This window comes from Sciurus carolinensis, chromosome 14 (genome assembly GCF_902686445.1).
Source record: "Sciurus carolinensis chromosome 14, mSciCar1.2, whole genome shotgun sequence".
In the NCBI taxonomy this organism is placed as follows: Eukaryota; Metazoa; Chordata; class Mammalia; order Rodentia; family Sciuridae; genus Sciurus; species Sciurus carolinensis.
Genome location: NC_062226.1, coordinates 35,287,878 through 35,305,133, shown reverse-complemented (window position 1 = coordinate 35,305,133; position 17,256 = coordinate 35,287,878). Strand labels below are relative to the sequence as shown.

Here is a 17,256-nt window from a genome sequence, read left to right as displayed (position 1 = left end):
TGAGCAGAGACCTGGTTGGAGGGGAGAGGAGATCAGGTGCAGGGTGAACAGATTATAGGGCCTGGTGGGGTCAACAAATTATTCATGTTGGCAAAAGAATGCTTCAAATTAAATCCAGGTAATGACTTTAGAGTTGAGTGACTAGGAAGGCTGAGGTCAGCAAATGAACTCCCAGAGAAAGCAAATTTTTGCAGAAGGAACTCTCAACTATTTCCCACCAAATCTAAACCCTCATTGTATGTGGCAGACATAATGCCCCCACTCCCACCCCAAGATGCCCATGTCCTAATCACCAAACCTGAGAATTACCTCTTATGGCAAAAGGAACTCTGTGGATGTGATTAAGTTAAGGATCTTGAGGTTGGGAGATTATTCTAGATTATCTGGGTGGATTCAATGTTATCACGAGGGTTCTTATAAAAGGAAGAAAGTTCAGTCAGAGAAGATGTGACTGCACAAGCAGAAGTGGGCAGCCTCTAGAAGCTGGAAGAGGCAAGGCAGATTCTCTCCTAAAACCTCCAAAAAGAATGTAGCTCTCCTGAAACCTGTTTTTTAACCCCATGAAATCCATTTCAAACTTCTGACCTTCAGGGCTACAGAAAATCAATCTGTGTTGTTGTAAGCCACTAGGTCTGCAGTAATTTGAAGCTAATACATTGATACACTCCCTTGTCTAAACTTGTTCTACTCATTCCCTAAAGGGGAGCAGCAATAAGAAACTAACACTTCAGCGCACTCCTTCCTCTTTTTCCTATTATGTAGACCTGTTCTCTTCATACCTACATAAATCCATTACCTGTTCTATCACATTTTGCAAACTTTATCTGTGGCCTACGTGCTCATTCTTGAAATACTTCCAATCCTGAATTATCTCCTACACACACACACACACACACACACACACACACACACTTTCTCTCAGCCATACCATGGTTTTAATTAGCATGTATCTAAAAGAAACTCAATATCTATTTCAAATCAAAATGTTGGAAATATTTGGCTATCTGAATGTCTATCTACTTAATTATCTCATTTCACGCAAACTTCCAACTTAGGTCCAAAATTGAACCCATTATTTTCCCCTGAAACCCCTGTCTTAGTTCAGTAATTGCTATCATCAACTGAGCTATTTAAGCCAGGAATCAGGAAGTCTTACTTGATATGTTTCCTTCTTCACTACACATAACTGATTCAATATCAGTCTGCTCATTTACCCCTTTTATCTCCCCTTCAAATCCATACACTGTGTCCAATGCTGTTTTAAGTGGGCAACTCTGAACGCTGCACCTTGATCGACATGATCCCTGCCTGGTCCTCCCTTCCATACCTTCTACCCCTAGATGACCCCAACTGACCCTTCAGGTCCCTAAACACCACTTCTTCAGAGAAGTTCTCTCCAGCAAGGTTAGATCTTTCAGATGTCAACTCACACAGCATACTATGGTGGATTAGAGACCTCAAAAGGCAGTCCCATGCCTGTTCATATTCTCAACTCCTAGGATAATGCCTTGTCCATAGCAGGAATCAGTAACTTTGATGAATAAATATGCAATATCTTGGGCGTTGTAAAGCCCAGACTATAATAAAATCATTTTCCCTACATGATCTGCAAAACACTTCTGTGATTTGGTCACCATTTTCTACTTTGCTGAATTCTTTCAACCAGGTATTCCTTAGGCCAAATCCAGTCAGCTGTCTATTTCTGTAAATAAAGTTTTATTGGGACACTGCCAATATACATCCTCTTTGGCTGCTTTCACAATTGCAGAGTTGACAGAGCTAAGACTGAAAAGCTTACAGAAAAAGCTTGGTCTGAAAAGTCTAAGTACTTACAATTGACCCTTACCAGCAAGTTTGCCCATCTCTACATTTGTAGCTTCTCTGATGACTCAAGCTGCATGCAGAATTTATGAAGTGATCACATTGGAGTGAAAGAGTAAATGTCCAGCTGATTTCCTTTCTTTACTACCTATACTATATGGTGCCTGGATCTTTCAGGTAGACAGAGATGTGCTTAGCTCAAAAAAGGAGTGGGAAGAGAAGAAGTTCAGAATCCTGTACTTGTCCTTTGTGCCAAAGGATGGTTCAAGTTTAGTGACACAATTTCCTGAACATTTTAACTGTGAAGCTAACTTATTTCATAGAAGAACTATAAAAAGAGCAATGATCAAGGCAGTTTTTAAAAACTGTAGCACTGCCAGCAGTGGGGACATTAACTTAGTGGTCAAATTTCTACCTATTAAAATGGTATTCCTCTACACAACCTGGTGTGGGGAATTAACATTTGTCTCTATCATCCCTTTTTCTTTCAATGTTCCATTTCAAGAGCATCCAATTTGCTATGGTTCTTTACTATTTCACATTACCTAGATTAAAAACAAAAAAACAACTAAGCTATATATGTATATAGTCCAACTATTTTCAATGCACTATTTCAGAACTGTCTATTCTAAGTATTGAGATCTCTCAGAGGGTATGGCCTGAATTTTGAAAAGCTAGCCACAAAAACTAAACCATTAGAGTTTTTCATATTATATAACACTGGAATCCAGAGTAACAATCATACTTATTTCCACCCCCTCCCCACCAAAAAGCACCTAAGGACAGGGTATAACAAGCAAACATTAAAAATCCCCTAAGCCTTGGCCAGCTGCTATTTTATCAGCCATATAGAAACTTTCAGAATTTCAACCTCTCCATCTGTTGAATGGCATCAATAATGATTGGTTAAGATTGATTTCAAACAATGAATAATAATAATTTTGAAGTCTGTATATAATTAGAGGATCAGCATGCTATCTCATAGCATCTGGAACATGAATGAACTTGTTTAAGCAGTAAATGCCAGCACAAATTACTTCTAAACATGTTACACCAAACACCAACCATTAATAATGTTTTCCAATGTCAACAATAGGGCCAACTGCTCTACTTGCATTTTCTCATTTAATTCTTACAATACTTTGAAGTAGACAGATGTTTCTATTATCCTAATTTTACAGTTCAAGGAAATGAAATTTATGGAGGTTCACTTGCTGAAAGTCAATCATATCGTAAGTATTTTAAGTCAGTCTGTCTTTAAAGCCAGTATTCAAGAGCATGGAGCTATATACTGAACCTTCTCAACTAAGTCAGAAATAGGTATAAATGACAACCATGAAACAGAACGAGAGGATTAAAAAATTATGTACTGTCTGGGTAAAGATGGTGAATTGAGCACATCTATGTATTTCTCCTTCCTGAAATTTTATCAAATGACAGTATAAGTTTTTGTCCGTTTTAAGGTATAAACTGAAAAGGACAGAAGACAAGACAATGTCAACAAAAAAATCAGAAGCTGGAGAACAAATGGACAAGTAGTGAATAACAGAGTAGACCCAAGGAAACTGAAGTCTGAGCTAGTAGTAGGAAAAGCAACTCAATTCACATCACAGAATTCTAAAAGGCTCAGGAACTGGTAACTTCATGTGTCTCTGGAAGTAAAGTGTGAACAGGTAGACACAAAAACAAGTATTGGCTAAAAGTCCAAGTAATCAGATGCTCTCTGCAACTCTATACACAGCTGAACACCCTCCTTTCCCCAGTTCACTCTCCAAATTAGAAGTTTCTTTTCTAACTGGGCACAGTGGAGGCTGAGGCAGGAGGATTCCAAGTTTAGGCTAGCCTCAGTAACTTAGCAAGACCCTGTATCAAAATAAAAAAATAACAAGAGCTATGGGCATAATTTAGAGGTAAATTTAATCCCTATTTATGTCAGAAAAAAAATGTTATTTTTCGGAAATGGGTAAACAGTCTCGTTTGTAGGAAGCCAGGCACTTTCAGTTGATATACTATATTTAAAATGCAGTCTCAATGAGCAAACACATAGCGAATATTGACACACACACATCCCTCTGCCCTGGGCCTCACCACAGCCCTCCCCCTCAGTTGACTGCCAGAATACTGGCAAGGAGTTCATTCTTCACTTAGGAGACTGGAAGAGTCTTGGCTGAGGAATGGCCAGTTCAATAGGAAATAACTAAAGAGAGGAATATAAAAGTTTTACCAATTAAATGACCCAACAGATTGTCCTTTGGCAAAGCTCAACATCAATGAATTCTACCCATTCAGAATCTCTAATCAATTTGTTAGTATCCTGTTTTTAAATATGAGCATACAACCAAGGATAACCACAGATCCAAGTGCAGCCTCAAGCAAAAACCAACAAAAACAATTTTAGTTAAAACTAACTACAGAGGAAAAAGAAAACATCAAAAGTCGTATCCTTCTTCAAATAGAGACGGAGGGAAAATAACGGGAAGAAATCATCAATAAAAATTGACAAAATGAGAACTAAATGATACAAGTTTCAAGTTTAAACTGGTTTAGCAAGTGCCCAGCACAGTGAATTAAAATAAACACACCAAAGTATGTCAACATGGAATAAAAATTACTAGGAACAAAAGATTCTTGTTTCTAAGAAAAAACTTAGGTCCCACAAAAAGGTCAGGCACAGCATGGTTTCACATTTCCCAATAGCAATAATGAAACCTCAAATCTGAAGGAAAAAGCTTTCTAATCTAGAACTGTATATTCAGCAAATTATCAAATATCTGAATAGAATGAAGTCATTTTCAGACCAACAAGACTTAAAAACATTTACCTCGATGCCACCCTCTGAATTAAGAAAGGGCTCTATCAAAATAAAGGGATAAATGAAGAAAAGATAACAGAAAGCAAGAGATTCATATTCGAACAAGAGGAAAAGGAATTCCCATAATAAAGGTGAAAGAAGTTCCCAGGTTACAGTCATACATCAGGTACAAAAGGCTATCAGTCTGGATTGGGACAGATCAGATGGCTCCAGGAAAGATTTATTTAGGAAGATGAAGCTGGGTGCCCAGTGAAACTAACAATGTGTACAATTTAGATAAATAGCAAAATGTTTCATTAATTTAGAGAAAAATTCACAGAAAAATGAAGCCTCAGAAAAATAAAAAGATGTGTAGGAAAAGAAACCCAGCTTTAAGAGTTTTAAGGATACTGATCTAATAAAAACCATACTACACTGTACTCTGGAAGGAAGAAATGACAAGAATGTGTGAAAGATGAATAAAAGGGGATAAAGTCCTGAAAATACATCAAGAAATCAATTGGCAATTCCAGTAACAGAAAACCATGAAGTAAAAATCCCATCATACTATTTAGACACAATTAGCTAAAAAGAGATGAGTGCAGTTGCTTCTGAGAGGACTATCCCCTTCTGCCAACAAACCTGGAGGACTATTTGACTTAAGAATATGGCATTTTTTTCCTTTGGTGGTACTGCATGCACTCAGCAGCAAGTAGTACTATTATTTTCACAAACACTGCTTGGCAGTAGAACTTAATACTACTTTATTAGGATTAGTCAATTATCAAATTCAAAACAAGAACTCAAGTCAATGCAGCATGTAATAATCACACATTATAATAATCTCACCAGTGATTGTTGGTTTTCAGCAGAAAGTGGGATAAGAAAAATAAAAACCCAAATTTTCTTAATTGCTATGTTTATTAAAAATATAGACTAATACTTCTGTGATTAAATGTCATTGTGGTTGGGTGCTGACTTCAGAAACATAACTGTAAGGGATTCTTCGCAAATACACTCTGGACAGAAGTAAAAATGTAAACAGAAATGACTGACAAGACAGTGCCATTTCAAACATAATCCCCTTATAATTAATAAAATGGAGTCTGACACTATTTACAATCATACCAACATTCACAGAGGTCGAGTATCATAAGCATAAGGGCACAGTATAATTACAAGATGTCTTTTCATACTTTCCAAATAGTTGTATATTTTAGCTATGAAGGTCAGTTACCATAGCCCAACTTGTTTTTAACAAGTAGAATTTTTATGTCCATTCAATGAAAGAGTCTCTTACGCCATTTGGGGCCCATTCATTTGCAGGAAGGAGGAGAGAAACTGTAACCAGGTTCTTTGTATCATGCATATGTACGTGATGTCCAATCTTCATATGCTGTCCAATTTCTTTAAGATAAATGGAGCTAAAATAAAAAGAACACCACCCGAAATTAGTTTCTAGGTCTCAATCCCCAGGCTACACGACAGAAAAGACATAATTCAATATGTTTTTGAAAAAAACTCTTAAATGATAGCCAAGCCTCTCCTTGTAAAACACAGCAAGCGATTCCCTGCCTTTCAAAGCAGTTCATTTCATTGTCATTCAACTATGATTACTATAAAGTTCACTGATACTCTAAAGGAAACAATCTGATGTTCTTTCACTTTAAAGACTCATTTGAAAGATGGCAGATGGTATGAGAAAAAAACAAAACAAAAAAAACCCAAACCCACAATGAAGTAAAGAACAAGAAGAGTTGGACACTTATTTTGTTTTCTCTCTGATTAGCTATATATCACTTAGGCCCTCCAGATCATAGCATCTTATTCAGCTACTATGAGGGTCTAACAAAATGTGGTACAAAGAAATATCTAAAAAATGAAGTGTGGTCATACAGATCTAAAGAAATGACATTACTGTCCTGTGTAAATATGCTGTGGCCACAAAAAGTCAACAGATGAACTTTTTTTAGAAAATATTTTTTTAGTTGTCAACGGATCTTTATTGTATTTATATGTGGTGCTGAGAATCAAACTCAGTGCCTCACACATACTAGGCAAGCTCTGTACCACTGAGCCACAACTCCAGCCCACATGAACTTCTTTCTTAATATACACACTTAGAACATTGTTACTACTAAACTGAAGATACTGAGATCTGTTGGAAGTTGACAAAGTCTGCAGTACATCCAACCTTCTCTACTAATTCTTAATCAGGGGGAAAACATCCACACAAAATGATGAATGGATAAACAAAATGTGGTATATTCACATAATGGGATTTTATTCAAATACAAAAAAGGTTCTGACACAAGTTGCAACTTGGATGAACCTTGAAAACATGCTAAGTGAAATAAGCCAGATACGAAAGGCTACATATTGTATAATTCCATCTATAGGAAAAATTCACAAAAGGCAAATCCATAAAGAAAATTAGTGGTTATCAAGGACTGGAGAAATGGGGTTACAGATTATGAACATGGTATTTCTTTCAGAAGAAAAGAAAATGTTTCTAAAATTGACTGCAATGATGGCTGCACACTGTTGACTATGCAGAAAATCACTGAACTGTACACTTTAAATATGGATGTATCATATAATACACAAAATTATGACTCAACCTAAAATGTGATAATAAATCATTACCATCAAATGCAAAAATCACTAAGAAGAAAATATTTTACTGGCAGCTAGGTCAACAACACAAAAAGTTAAGAGGAAATAAGTACATTTGGGAGTTATAAGAAGTTCTTGAGAGGGCTCAGATTGTAGCTCAGCTTGCCTAGCACATGTGAGGCACTGGGTTCGATCCTCAGTACCACAAAAAAATAAATAAATAAATAAACAAATAACAGGTTTTGTGTCCATCTACAACTAAAAAAAAAAAAATGTTAAAAAAAAATTCTTGAATAAGCAGGATTATTTGGGTGTTTCTGATCCCCAAAGCTCCCTCTCCTGGGGAAAGAGAGCAATACAGGGAAAGAGTACCCATGAAAGAAACACCTGAACAAGGGAGACCTCATCCTCAATGAGTTCCAGACTAGGCCTAATATGAGCCTTCTACAGCATGACCTTTGTATGGCCTTCAATGATTTGACCACCCTGCCTCTCCATCCAGACCAGACAATAATATACAAACATGTAACAATGAAAAGGATACTGTTGACAATGAGGTGACAGCTGAAAGTCATTTCGGAAACACACCAATAAAATTAGAGAACTGCTCTATAAAGCTGCTTCCAGTTCTTATATTCAGTGTACTGTAACCCTGATGCTTTATGTCCCACCTGAAAATGGAATAGTCATTTGCAAAAATGGATACAAGAAATGTTAGGCCCTACCTCCCTCAGAAAGCCACTGTCAAGACCAATTAACGGAAGTAACTTTCGGCCAACTGTACAGATCAGATATTTTTCTATTTCTAATAATCCTATAAACTCCTATTTCTCCTCATTCCTTCCCCCAGAAGTAATTTTTTACTTCGCCCTTTGTACAAATAAACAGCAAGGAAGAAAAACCTTTTGAATTTCAAAGGTCGGCACTACAGGAGAGAAACCTGGCACTGAGTTAAGAGATTCTAGGTCAAGTCCATTCACTGAATCGCTGGATGACCTTGGCCAAGCCATTTCCCTAACTGTGGTACTGTTCTGGGTCTGCAAAATGAGAGTTGTTCTAGGATCATCTTTAAAGCTCTTTCAACTCACTGTTAAGGCTGGGAGAGCGAGGATGAGCTAACCACGCGCGCAGGGCCACCACGTGCGCTTCGGAACCCCCGCCCAGACCCGCAGACTCTAAACTGTCGCTTCGACGGGCACGCCTCTTGCTTCCCGTGACGGCTTAGCTCAGCTTAGCTCCCCAAGGCCTCGAAATGGCCTGGAGGACTAGAGGTGGCTGGGCGGTGTCGGCGAAGTGATCTAGTGGTCACAGCCCGGGAGGACACTTACTGACTCGCAACAGGGCCACGTAGATGAGGAAGTTCCGTATGGAAGAGATCACATCCTCACGCATCTTCCGCTTCATCTCCTCCGGGTCCAGCTTCGGCGCGAGGCCCTCGATCCGGAACATCGCCGCTCTGCCTCACCAGCTTCCAGCCGCAGCGTTCGGCTCTCCCCTCCTTACTAGTCGCCTCGCACCCGGAACTTGGCCAACCCCACTTCCTGTGCCCGCCCCTCGTTTCCGCGCAAGGGGACAGGAGCCTGCGAGGAACAATTCTCATCCTACCGCAGCGGATCTGAAGAAGGACTGCCGGAAGGGGGCGGCAGCAATCTTAGCCACCGAGCCTCGGGTTCCTGCAAGTTGTTTCTTTAATATCCTCTGACTAGCCGAAAAAGTGCCACGCTGCAAAGAGGTTTCACGCCTCCCGGTAGGGGGCTCGCGCATAGGTACTACCCTGAGTAATAGCTGACATTTATTGAATACTCAATGCACTTCTCCCTGAATTACATATTATAATCTTTACTTCCCAAATTAGAAATTGAAGCACAGAGACTTGAAAACAACTTGCCCAAATGTGCCTTAAAATATCTCAGGTGGGGAAAAAAGTGTTGAGGAAGAGAGATGAAACATTAGCAAATACTGAAAACTACAGAAGCTGGTGATCGGTATTTTAGTTAATAATTCTAGTCTTTCAAGCTTGAGTGAATTTTTCTGTGATAAGACAGAAAGGCAAAGCTGGTGAAACTTGCCAGAGACAGGGTTTTTAATATTTTCCCTGTTATTGCTGTATTCTCATTTCTGTAGTTAAAATTATTATACAGGCCTATTAATTAACAACCTGTGTAAAGCAAGTTCAAAACTGATCAGTATTTACATATTCAGGAGAATGTGCCTCAGAAACCAAATGCTTTGTGTAAAGTCATTGTATAAGTGTTATGGACACCTTAACCCAGGGACCCTGTCTGGATCCCAGTTGGCTGAATTCAGTACCCCACTGCAAAAGTAGTTTACTTTTATAACAGAGCTCTCCCAAACACCCTAGATCTCTACTCCTCTTAGTGTTTATTCCAAACAAATTGGCACCTGACAACCCCTGTCAAATAATTCAAGAAAGAACTCCAAGTTGATTTCAGAGAAATATCAAATTAACTAAAAAACTCCAGAACAAACAGAACTCCAAATAGGTTCCATAGAAATCCTGAATGAGCCTTTTAAGGACCCAGACAACAAGAAGGAAGGACAAGGGTCAACGTGCACTGCCAGTGAGACTAAGGGAGAAGCTAAACTTTGGGCCCATAGATTACTAAAATTTATTTTTTCATCTTATTAAAGCAGCAAAGGACAGTTGGCACTAGTTTTAAGGAAAAGAAGAAAGTCCCAAAATTTAAATTCAGTTTCTTATCAGTTCTCTTCCTCCAGAGTGGGCTAGCCACAGGTGGCATTATAGCCCCAGCATGTAGTAACCCTTCTGTTACCCATGACCTAGCCCAGTGACCCTATCTGGATCCCAGCTGGCTGGATTTGGCTGCCTGCCCATATAAGAAATAGATAAAAGATGGAAAAATGAAAAGAAGTAAAAACTGGTCAGTTTGATCGAAGTGCATAAAGTTTACTATTCATTTTTCCATGTTTTGTCTATTTCTTATTCATCTGGTGGCTGAATTCAGCTAGGTGGGATCCAGGCAGGGTCCCTGGGCGAAGCTGTAGATGATATTACTGAGGTGCAGGGGCAGAGTTCTACTGTAGGTAATTACAATGTCAAGTTGAATTCTCTTTCCTCTGCACATTACTGATCTACTGGTTGTTTTAACAGTTGCTACCTGCAAGTATAGATATTCCTGGAGTCAGAAAACAGGAGTTTAAGGCAATCAGACTTTCTGTCACAAAATCATGAAAACATTGTTAATAGGCTGCTACTCCAAGTTATAAATGCCAACTAGCCATATATAATTCTCAGACATGAACCAGATGACTGAATTGCTCACAAAATCCATTTATCAGAATGTTCCTTCTTGACAGCACATTGCATAGCAACAATGAATTTTTGATAAGTCAAAACAATAATTTCTAATTTATCAATTAATGGTGGCAACTAATAACTGTAAGTTTTGCTACCCACCTTCCTGATTGACAGAGTGTAAGACACTGGGTGAGAAAAAGAACTCATCTGCTTATCCAAACTTAAGTAAGCTTTTGCATCTATAATTCATGCAGTGGAATAGCAGAGGCAGCTCTGGAATAGGAGGGGCTGACTCCCAAGAAATAGACTCCAGTCAGTCATTTGTGAATGTTTGAAAAATCTTTGCTGATGGTGGAAGAAGCAGGGGCCACAGAAAGAACCTGAACAGGAAAACCATAGACATGGTCCTTAGAACTGACACCACCACTCACTGTCCATGTGAAAAGGAACAAGTCTATTTCACTACAACTTCCCTTCTTTAGTTGTAAAGGGAGGACATGGGTTTAAATGTTCCCGACAGTTCCTTTCAGCTCTAACACTGTGCATTTTGAATTCTAATCGTGTCATCTAGGACATAGTGATTGGGAGTGTATGGATATCATCAAATGTGGTCAAAGAACAAAGTAGCCAGTGTGTGTATTTGTCATTGTAGGAAGAATAATAAGGCAGATCTCATCTATCTAAATGGCGAGGCAAAACAGATTGGGAAGGAAGGAGTTCTTATTCTAATATTCTTATTATATGATTCTAATGTAGACCCTAATGCTGGTCTAATTTAAATAACTGATTCACATATGGAACTACCATATTATTTTATTTACTGAGATGCTTTTGAGTAATTTGCCTGGATTCTTAGGGAACCAAAAAGGGAGAAAGTGATTCTGGATACAGGAAGGTGAACTTTCTGTCTCAGATATGGTCATCCTGGTAAACTTGGTCTTCCTCTTGCATGCCTCTTCTAGTTGTAATAAAGGAAACTCATTAAAAGAGGCTAGGATTCTTTTGTTGACTTTTTTAAAAGTTCTTATTTTTTTTGTTTGGCATATAGGTGGTGATATTGACCAATTACAGAGGATTTAAGTGAGGCCAAGTTGAGAAAACTTGTTTCAGGCAGTCAAAATTGGATTGAGCTGTTTCACATATTAGAACCCTCTTTTTTCTTCATTGGGATGAATGAAAAGTTTAGGCCTAAACTTTAAAGTCACCTGCAGCTCTAAGATGCTTCACTTTTGCTCATTTTTCCTTTTCTTTGTACATAACCTTGAACTAAAGGCTAAGAACAATGAAGGCACTTGGATTTGCCATGAAAGACAAAAAATTTAAAAACGCACTCATAATTTAATATTGGTATTTATATTATTTGGTCTGATCACAGAGGAAATGGCAGCTGATGTCATAGCCTCTTTTGTTTTCCATTTAGATCCCAGGAGGGATTTTGGAGCCATTTCCTTTGCCTTAACTTCCCAGACAGTACGTCCGGCAAGTATTCAGAGTGTACAACCTACCCATAAGAGAATTAAGTGCTTTAATTTCCATCACTGGGGAGGAATTTGTATTTGCAAGGTCAGAGATTGATTGATGACTCATGACTGAGGAATAAATCTGATACAAAATCACAGGAACCTCATGTTTTCTAATTTATAGGGAGCTATAGACTTGGGTATGGAATAGTTCGACTCCTGAAACTGAGGCCAGAAGGAAGGAAGCTAATTAAAAACAGAGCTACTTGGAACTAGGGTAGGTCTCTGAGCTCCCTCTTTGGCGCTTTTACCCATCATAGCTTGCTATTTTTGATACTCTGATTGTGAACATTCTCACTGAAAATTCTTCCTGTAAAAGTGAGGATGGGAAGAATGAGGTGCTGTTCGTCCCAGTTTGGAAGGGACAGGATGACGCGTGGCTGCTATTCACCCACTGGCTGAGGGAAGCCCTGCTTCCCACACTTCCACACCCATCACTACTCGTTAATCTGGACTGTGTTATTATCCAGCTCCACACCTCTCCTTCCTCATTCCTGCAGAAGAACAGCGCCTGGAATTCCTCAAATAAACACGGCTTTGAGATCCACTCAGGTCCCAGAATGAATGAAACAAAAGTCAGGCCAAGGAAAGCACACTCAGACTCTCAATAAGGGTTGCTCTGTGGTAAATGCTAACCAGAGTCCTCACCTAGCAGATCGGATCTCAGCAAAAGGCATCTTCAGGAAGGGAGCCTTTTGAACCTTAAAAAATGAGTAGAACTTTGATAACCTTCACCTCCCTGGCATTCACTTCCTATAATATCCTGTTCTCTGTTCTAATTTTTAGAACTTTGTTGTCTCGATGACCTATGAACATGTGCTCTCCTTCCAAGTAAACTGTAAGCACCTCAAGAACAAAGAACATATCATTGTTTTTTCTTGAATCCTCCAACCAACTGAGGACAGGTATTTATACATGATAAAAACTCACTAAGTGCCCCTGAGTATATGAAGGAATGAATTTCATTTAGACTATTTAAAATTTTAAAATGAGTGGCTATGTATATATTAGGTTGAAAGGAAATTATCCCCAAAAGAAATTTACCCCAAATTCTATATAAATATTTTATATAGCTACCTATTTCTTTGGTATAACTTGTTTTTGTTTGGCTAAATAAACATTTTAAAAATAATTGTAAAATGTCATCAGCAAGGTTAAAGAGTGAACTTTAACATAAATTTTCTTATATCAATATAATTATGTAAACCCCATATCATATTTTTAGTAATTTTCTTTTTTTCACAAAAGTATGTGCTTATTATAATAATATTTAGAAAATACAGAATTAAGGAAAAAAGAAAACAATCCCCCTTAATCCCACAACCACTATTGACATACTGGTGATAATCCTTTCAGACTTTCTACCAGCATCCATTCTCTATGCACTTCCCTGACATTCTCAGGAAGACAGACCTGCATGATTACAGACAAGCAGATACCCATTCATTGTCTCATCTTAGAAAAAACACAGCTTCCTAAAAGCAGGGATAATTCTTTCTTGCATATCAAAGCTTAATTGCTATACATTGTACAGATTGTGAATCAAGGAACATGCCCATATTTCCATTATATAAGATTTAGAATTCATCAGTGGAGAATAAAGTCCTTAAATATGAAAACTTACCTTAGCCATTTTCTTCAGAGGGTCTCCCCAAATCTCAGGGTCTTCTTCCATGCTTAGCCTCCAACTCCAGAATCCCTGCTGCTGCTTGAGCCTCTCCAGTTCCAGGGAGCTCATCACTCTCCTGGAAAGTCTAGTCAGAGCCATGCCGGCCTCTCCATACCATGTGCCCCTGGTCCCAGTTGAGAGTATCAAATGCAAGTTTCATTTTCCCTCATGGTTCTGTAACAGCAGCTCAGGGCTTGCCTGATGCTTTTCTGCAGATTAAAAATAATTTTTGTGGACTGGGGTTGTGGCTCAGTGATAGAGCACTCACCTAGTATGTGTGAGGCACTAGGTTTGATTCTCAGTACCACATAAGAAAATGAATAAAATAAAGATATTGTGTTCATCTACAGCTAAAAATATTTTTAAAAATAATAATAATCTTTGCCAAATTTTCATAAAATTTTGTGATTTCCCCTTACAACCTTAACTTATCTAGTTAATAATGATGGCTTGATTTATTCTAAGCTGTCTGCCCTCTGTCCCCCACATACCTGCACAGGCACACATATACATTCTAAAGGGCACTTTTTTACTCTGGGGCAAGGACCTCTAGAACTCAAAGCCAGAGACTCTTTATTCCTTACTCAGAGATTGTCCTTGAACAAGAAGAGTGTTCCTGGGTATCCATCTCTTCCCTCAGGTCTCTCATAGTGGTGGGTGGAATTCCCTGGCTGGACATTGGAGCTCTTGACTGTGAAATGAAGACCAGCTGCAGGAAGTAGTTAGGAGAGGCCTGTGTAGTTGCAGTAGAAAAACATGAAGGTTGGGTTTCAGTTCCAGCACCTTTATGAATTGTTATGAGACATTGTGCCAGATGTCTAACCTTTCTGGGCTTTTGTTTCTTCATGGGTAGCAGAGGAACATAGTATCTACTTCAAAATGTTGTTTAGAGTGCTAAATAAAATAGTGTATTTAAAGTGCTTTACTTTTGGTGGGCATTTTATAAATGATAGCTACTACTAATAGTAAACAAATTTTCATTAGAAAAATTATGACATACTCTAAATGGAACAAGTAAGACATTTTTTTTTTTACTACAACAGTATCTATTATCATTTGTCAGTCCCATTTAAGTTATCTCTGGTCTCTTATTCACAGTAAATCTTTTTAAAAGAATAACAAGCACTCATAGTCCTTTTGTCCTCACTTTCTATTCATTCTACAGTCAAGGACAGATTAGGCTTCTGGCCCATCCATTCTCTGAAACCGCCTCTTTGAGGGAGGAACTTATTGCCAAATGCAAGGGACTCTTGTGGGTCTCAACTCTTCTGCAGCATTTGATGATATTGGCTACATGATTCTTTCAGCAAAGTTCTTCCCTCTTAGCATCAGGGATACCACATTCTCTGTTTTTCCATCCATCTTTCCGGATGCTTGACAGCCTCTTTCCATATCTCTCCCTTAGGTCAACTCTTACAAGGCAGATTATTTTAGAAGTCTTTCTGACTTCTCTTCTTTTCTTTTCTTTTTCTTTTTTTTTTTTTTTTTTTGTGGTGCTGGGGATCAAACCCAGGGCCTTGTGCTTGCAAGGCAAGCACTCTACCGACTGAGCTATCTCCCCAGTCCCTCCTCTTCTTTTCTATACTCATGAACAATCTAGTCTAACTTCAATCGCAATCTTTAGGATAACAATTTGCCACACGTCTCTAGCTCATTTCCCCCAAGAAATGCAGACCTGTATATTTGACCAACCTCTTGACTTCACCATCTCCTCTGCTGTCCCATGAGTACCTCATACTTCATTTGTACAAAGTGGAACCAATCATCTTTCTTTATGTCTTAGTCCATTTTGTGCTGCTAAAACAGAATACCTGAGACTGGGTAATTTATAAAGAACAGAAGTTTATTTTTCTCACAGTTTTTGAAAGTCCAAGATCAAGGCACCAGCGAATGGTCTGGTGAGGACTTTTTTGCTGCATCCTCACATCATGGAAGGTGGGAGGGCAAGAGAGAAAGAACCCACTCCCGAAAGGCCTTCTCATGATGGCATAAATCCATTCATGAGGTCAGAGGCATCAAGACCTGAACACTCCCATTAGGCCCACTTAACAACACTGTTCCATCTTGAATCAAACCATAGCACCCTCCCGATCAACTTTAACTGCTGTGCCCTATAGCCTAATAAATTACACCACTATCCATTTCCTCCAGTTGCTAAAGCCAGAAATCTAGGAGTCAACTTGATTCTACCCCTACCTGAAGACCCATATCTAATTAACCTCTAAGTTTTGCCAATTCTGTCTTTATAAATATGTCTAAAATTCATATTCTTTCTGTTCCCTCTTCCATGACTTTTGCTCAGGCCATCCACCAACTGTCTTCCTTCTTTTATCTTATCCCTGCTAGTGCACTTTCTACCCTGAAGTTTTAGTGATATTTCTAAATATAATTTTTGTATGCCAGCATCCCGTATAAAATAATTATTTTCCATTGCCCTCAGAAAAATGTACAAATGGTTTGGCTCCGTCTAGAAGGTCTTCTATTGATCTGATCCCCATGGCCCTCAGTGACATCATCCCTTTCTACCCTGCTCCTCAACCTGACGCATCTTCTTCACCCTTCCTGTACCCTCTTTTCCTGATCAATCTCCCACCCCTGTCCTCACATACTGAACTACTGGTTGCTCCCTGAACTCACCAAATTCTTTGTTTTGGATCTTTGCATATACTTTCTGATTAGAATTTTTTTTTTTCCTATCTCTTCATCTGGCTAAATCCTAATGTCATCCAGAAATAATCTTAGATGTCAAAACACCTCACCTACTTTAATAACAGCAATGGGTCTGTGCTGGCTCCTAACTTGTAATAGTTGTACCTATGTAATATAAGACATTCATACTAGGAGAATCTGGGGCAAGGGGTACATGGGATTCTCTGCACTCTCTGTGCATTTTACTGTAAATCTTACACCATTCTAAATTAAAAAGATCTTTTTAAAATGTCTCCACTAGCTCTCCTGTGCTGGCTTAGCTGTTTCTTCTGTGTGTCTATGAGACCTGTGCCTACTCATGTCCAAGTGTCAAAGTACTTAACATAATATCTTGCCATTGTCTATGTGTCTGACTCCTCCACTGAAAAAGGACAGAATCATGTCGTCTCATGTTTTAATCCTTGAGCTAGCATAGTGCCTGCCTAGGGAAATGCTCACTGTCTCTTGAGTAAATGTTTGTTCTTAAATAAGTTGATTTGGGGGGGGCAATACCAAAATTTTTGTTGTAGAATAAAATAAATCTGAAAGTATGGGGAAAAGAACTTAAAAATTTCAGAGGTTATAAACATCTCATAGGCTCTGCTTATTTGTCAGCATGATAGAGTTGGCAGACATGCAGTTATGGATATACTTGAACATTAAATGCATCCCTATATACTGTTCATGTTTCCAAGAGAACCACATGACACTCATTCACCTTTAGGTAAAGGGCCCCAGGCCAGCAGAGCTGAATTGGTTCACTCCAGGTGAACCCTGCAGGCTGCCGGCACATCCCAGAAGGGTGTGGACTGTGTGTCAAGTGTTCAAAAGCCAACTAGGGCAGAGAGCAAAAGAACCGGTTGGAAGAAGA

At 38.8% G+C, this 17,256-nt stretch overlaps 1 protein-coding gene across 1 annotated transcript; it reads right to left on the bottom strand.

Moving 5' to 3' along the window:
• Nucleotides 1-5,359: 5,359 nt before the first annotated feature.
• Tomm5 (translocase of outer mitochondrial membrane 5) lies at nt 5,360-8,752 on the bottom strand. The gene is made up of 2 exons (XM_047523678.1): nt 8,557-8,752; nt 5,360-6,036 (listed from the first exon to the last, which is right to left on the bottom strand). The coding sequence occupies exons 1-2, from the start codon at nt 8,675-8,677 to the stop codon at nt 6,002-6,004; spliced, it is 156 nt and encodes a 51-aa protein (XP_047379634.1). The 5' UTR covers nt 8,678-8,752; the 3' UTR covers nt 5,360-6,001.
• Between the last annotated feature and the right edge of the window lie 8,504 nt (nt 8,753-17,256).

Bases quoted from the DNA above. Each gene is read 5' to 3' on its own strand.
- Tomm5 (XM_047523678.1), bottom strand. From the start codon at position 8,677: ATGTTCCGGATCGAGGGCCTCGCGCCGAAGCTGGACCCGGAGGAGATG. The intron at 6,037-8,556 runs GTAAGTGTCCTC...TTTTTATTTTAG, and splicing joins CGTGGCCCTGTTGCGAGTCA to CTCCATTTATCTTAAAGAAA.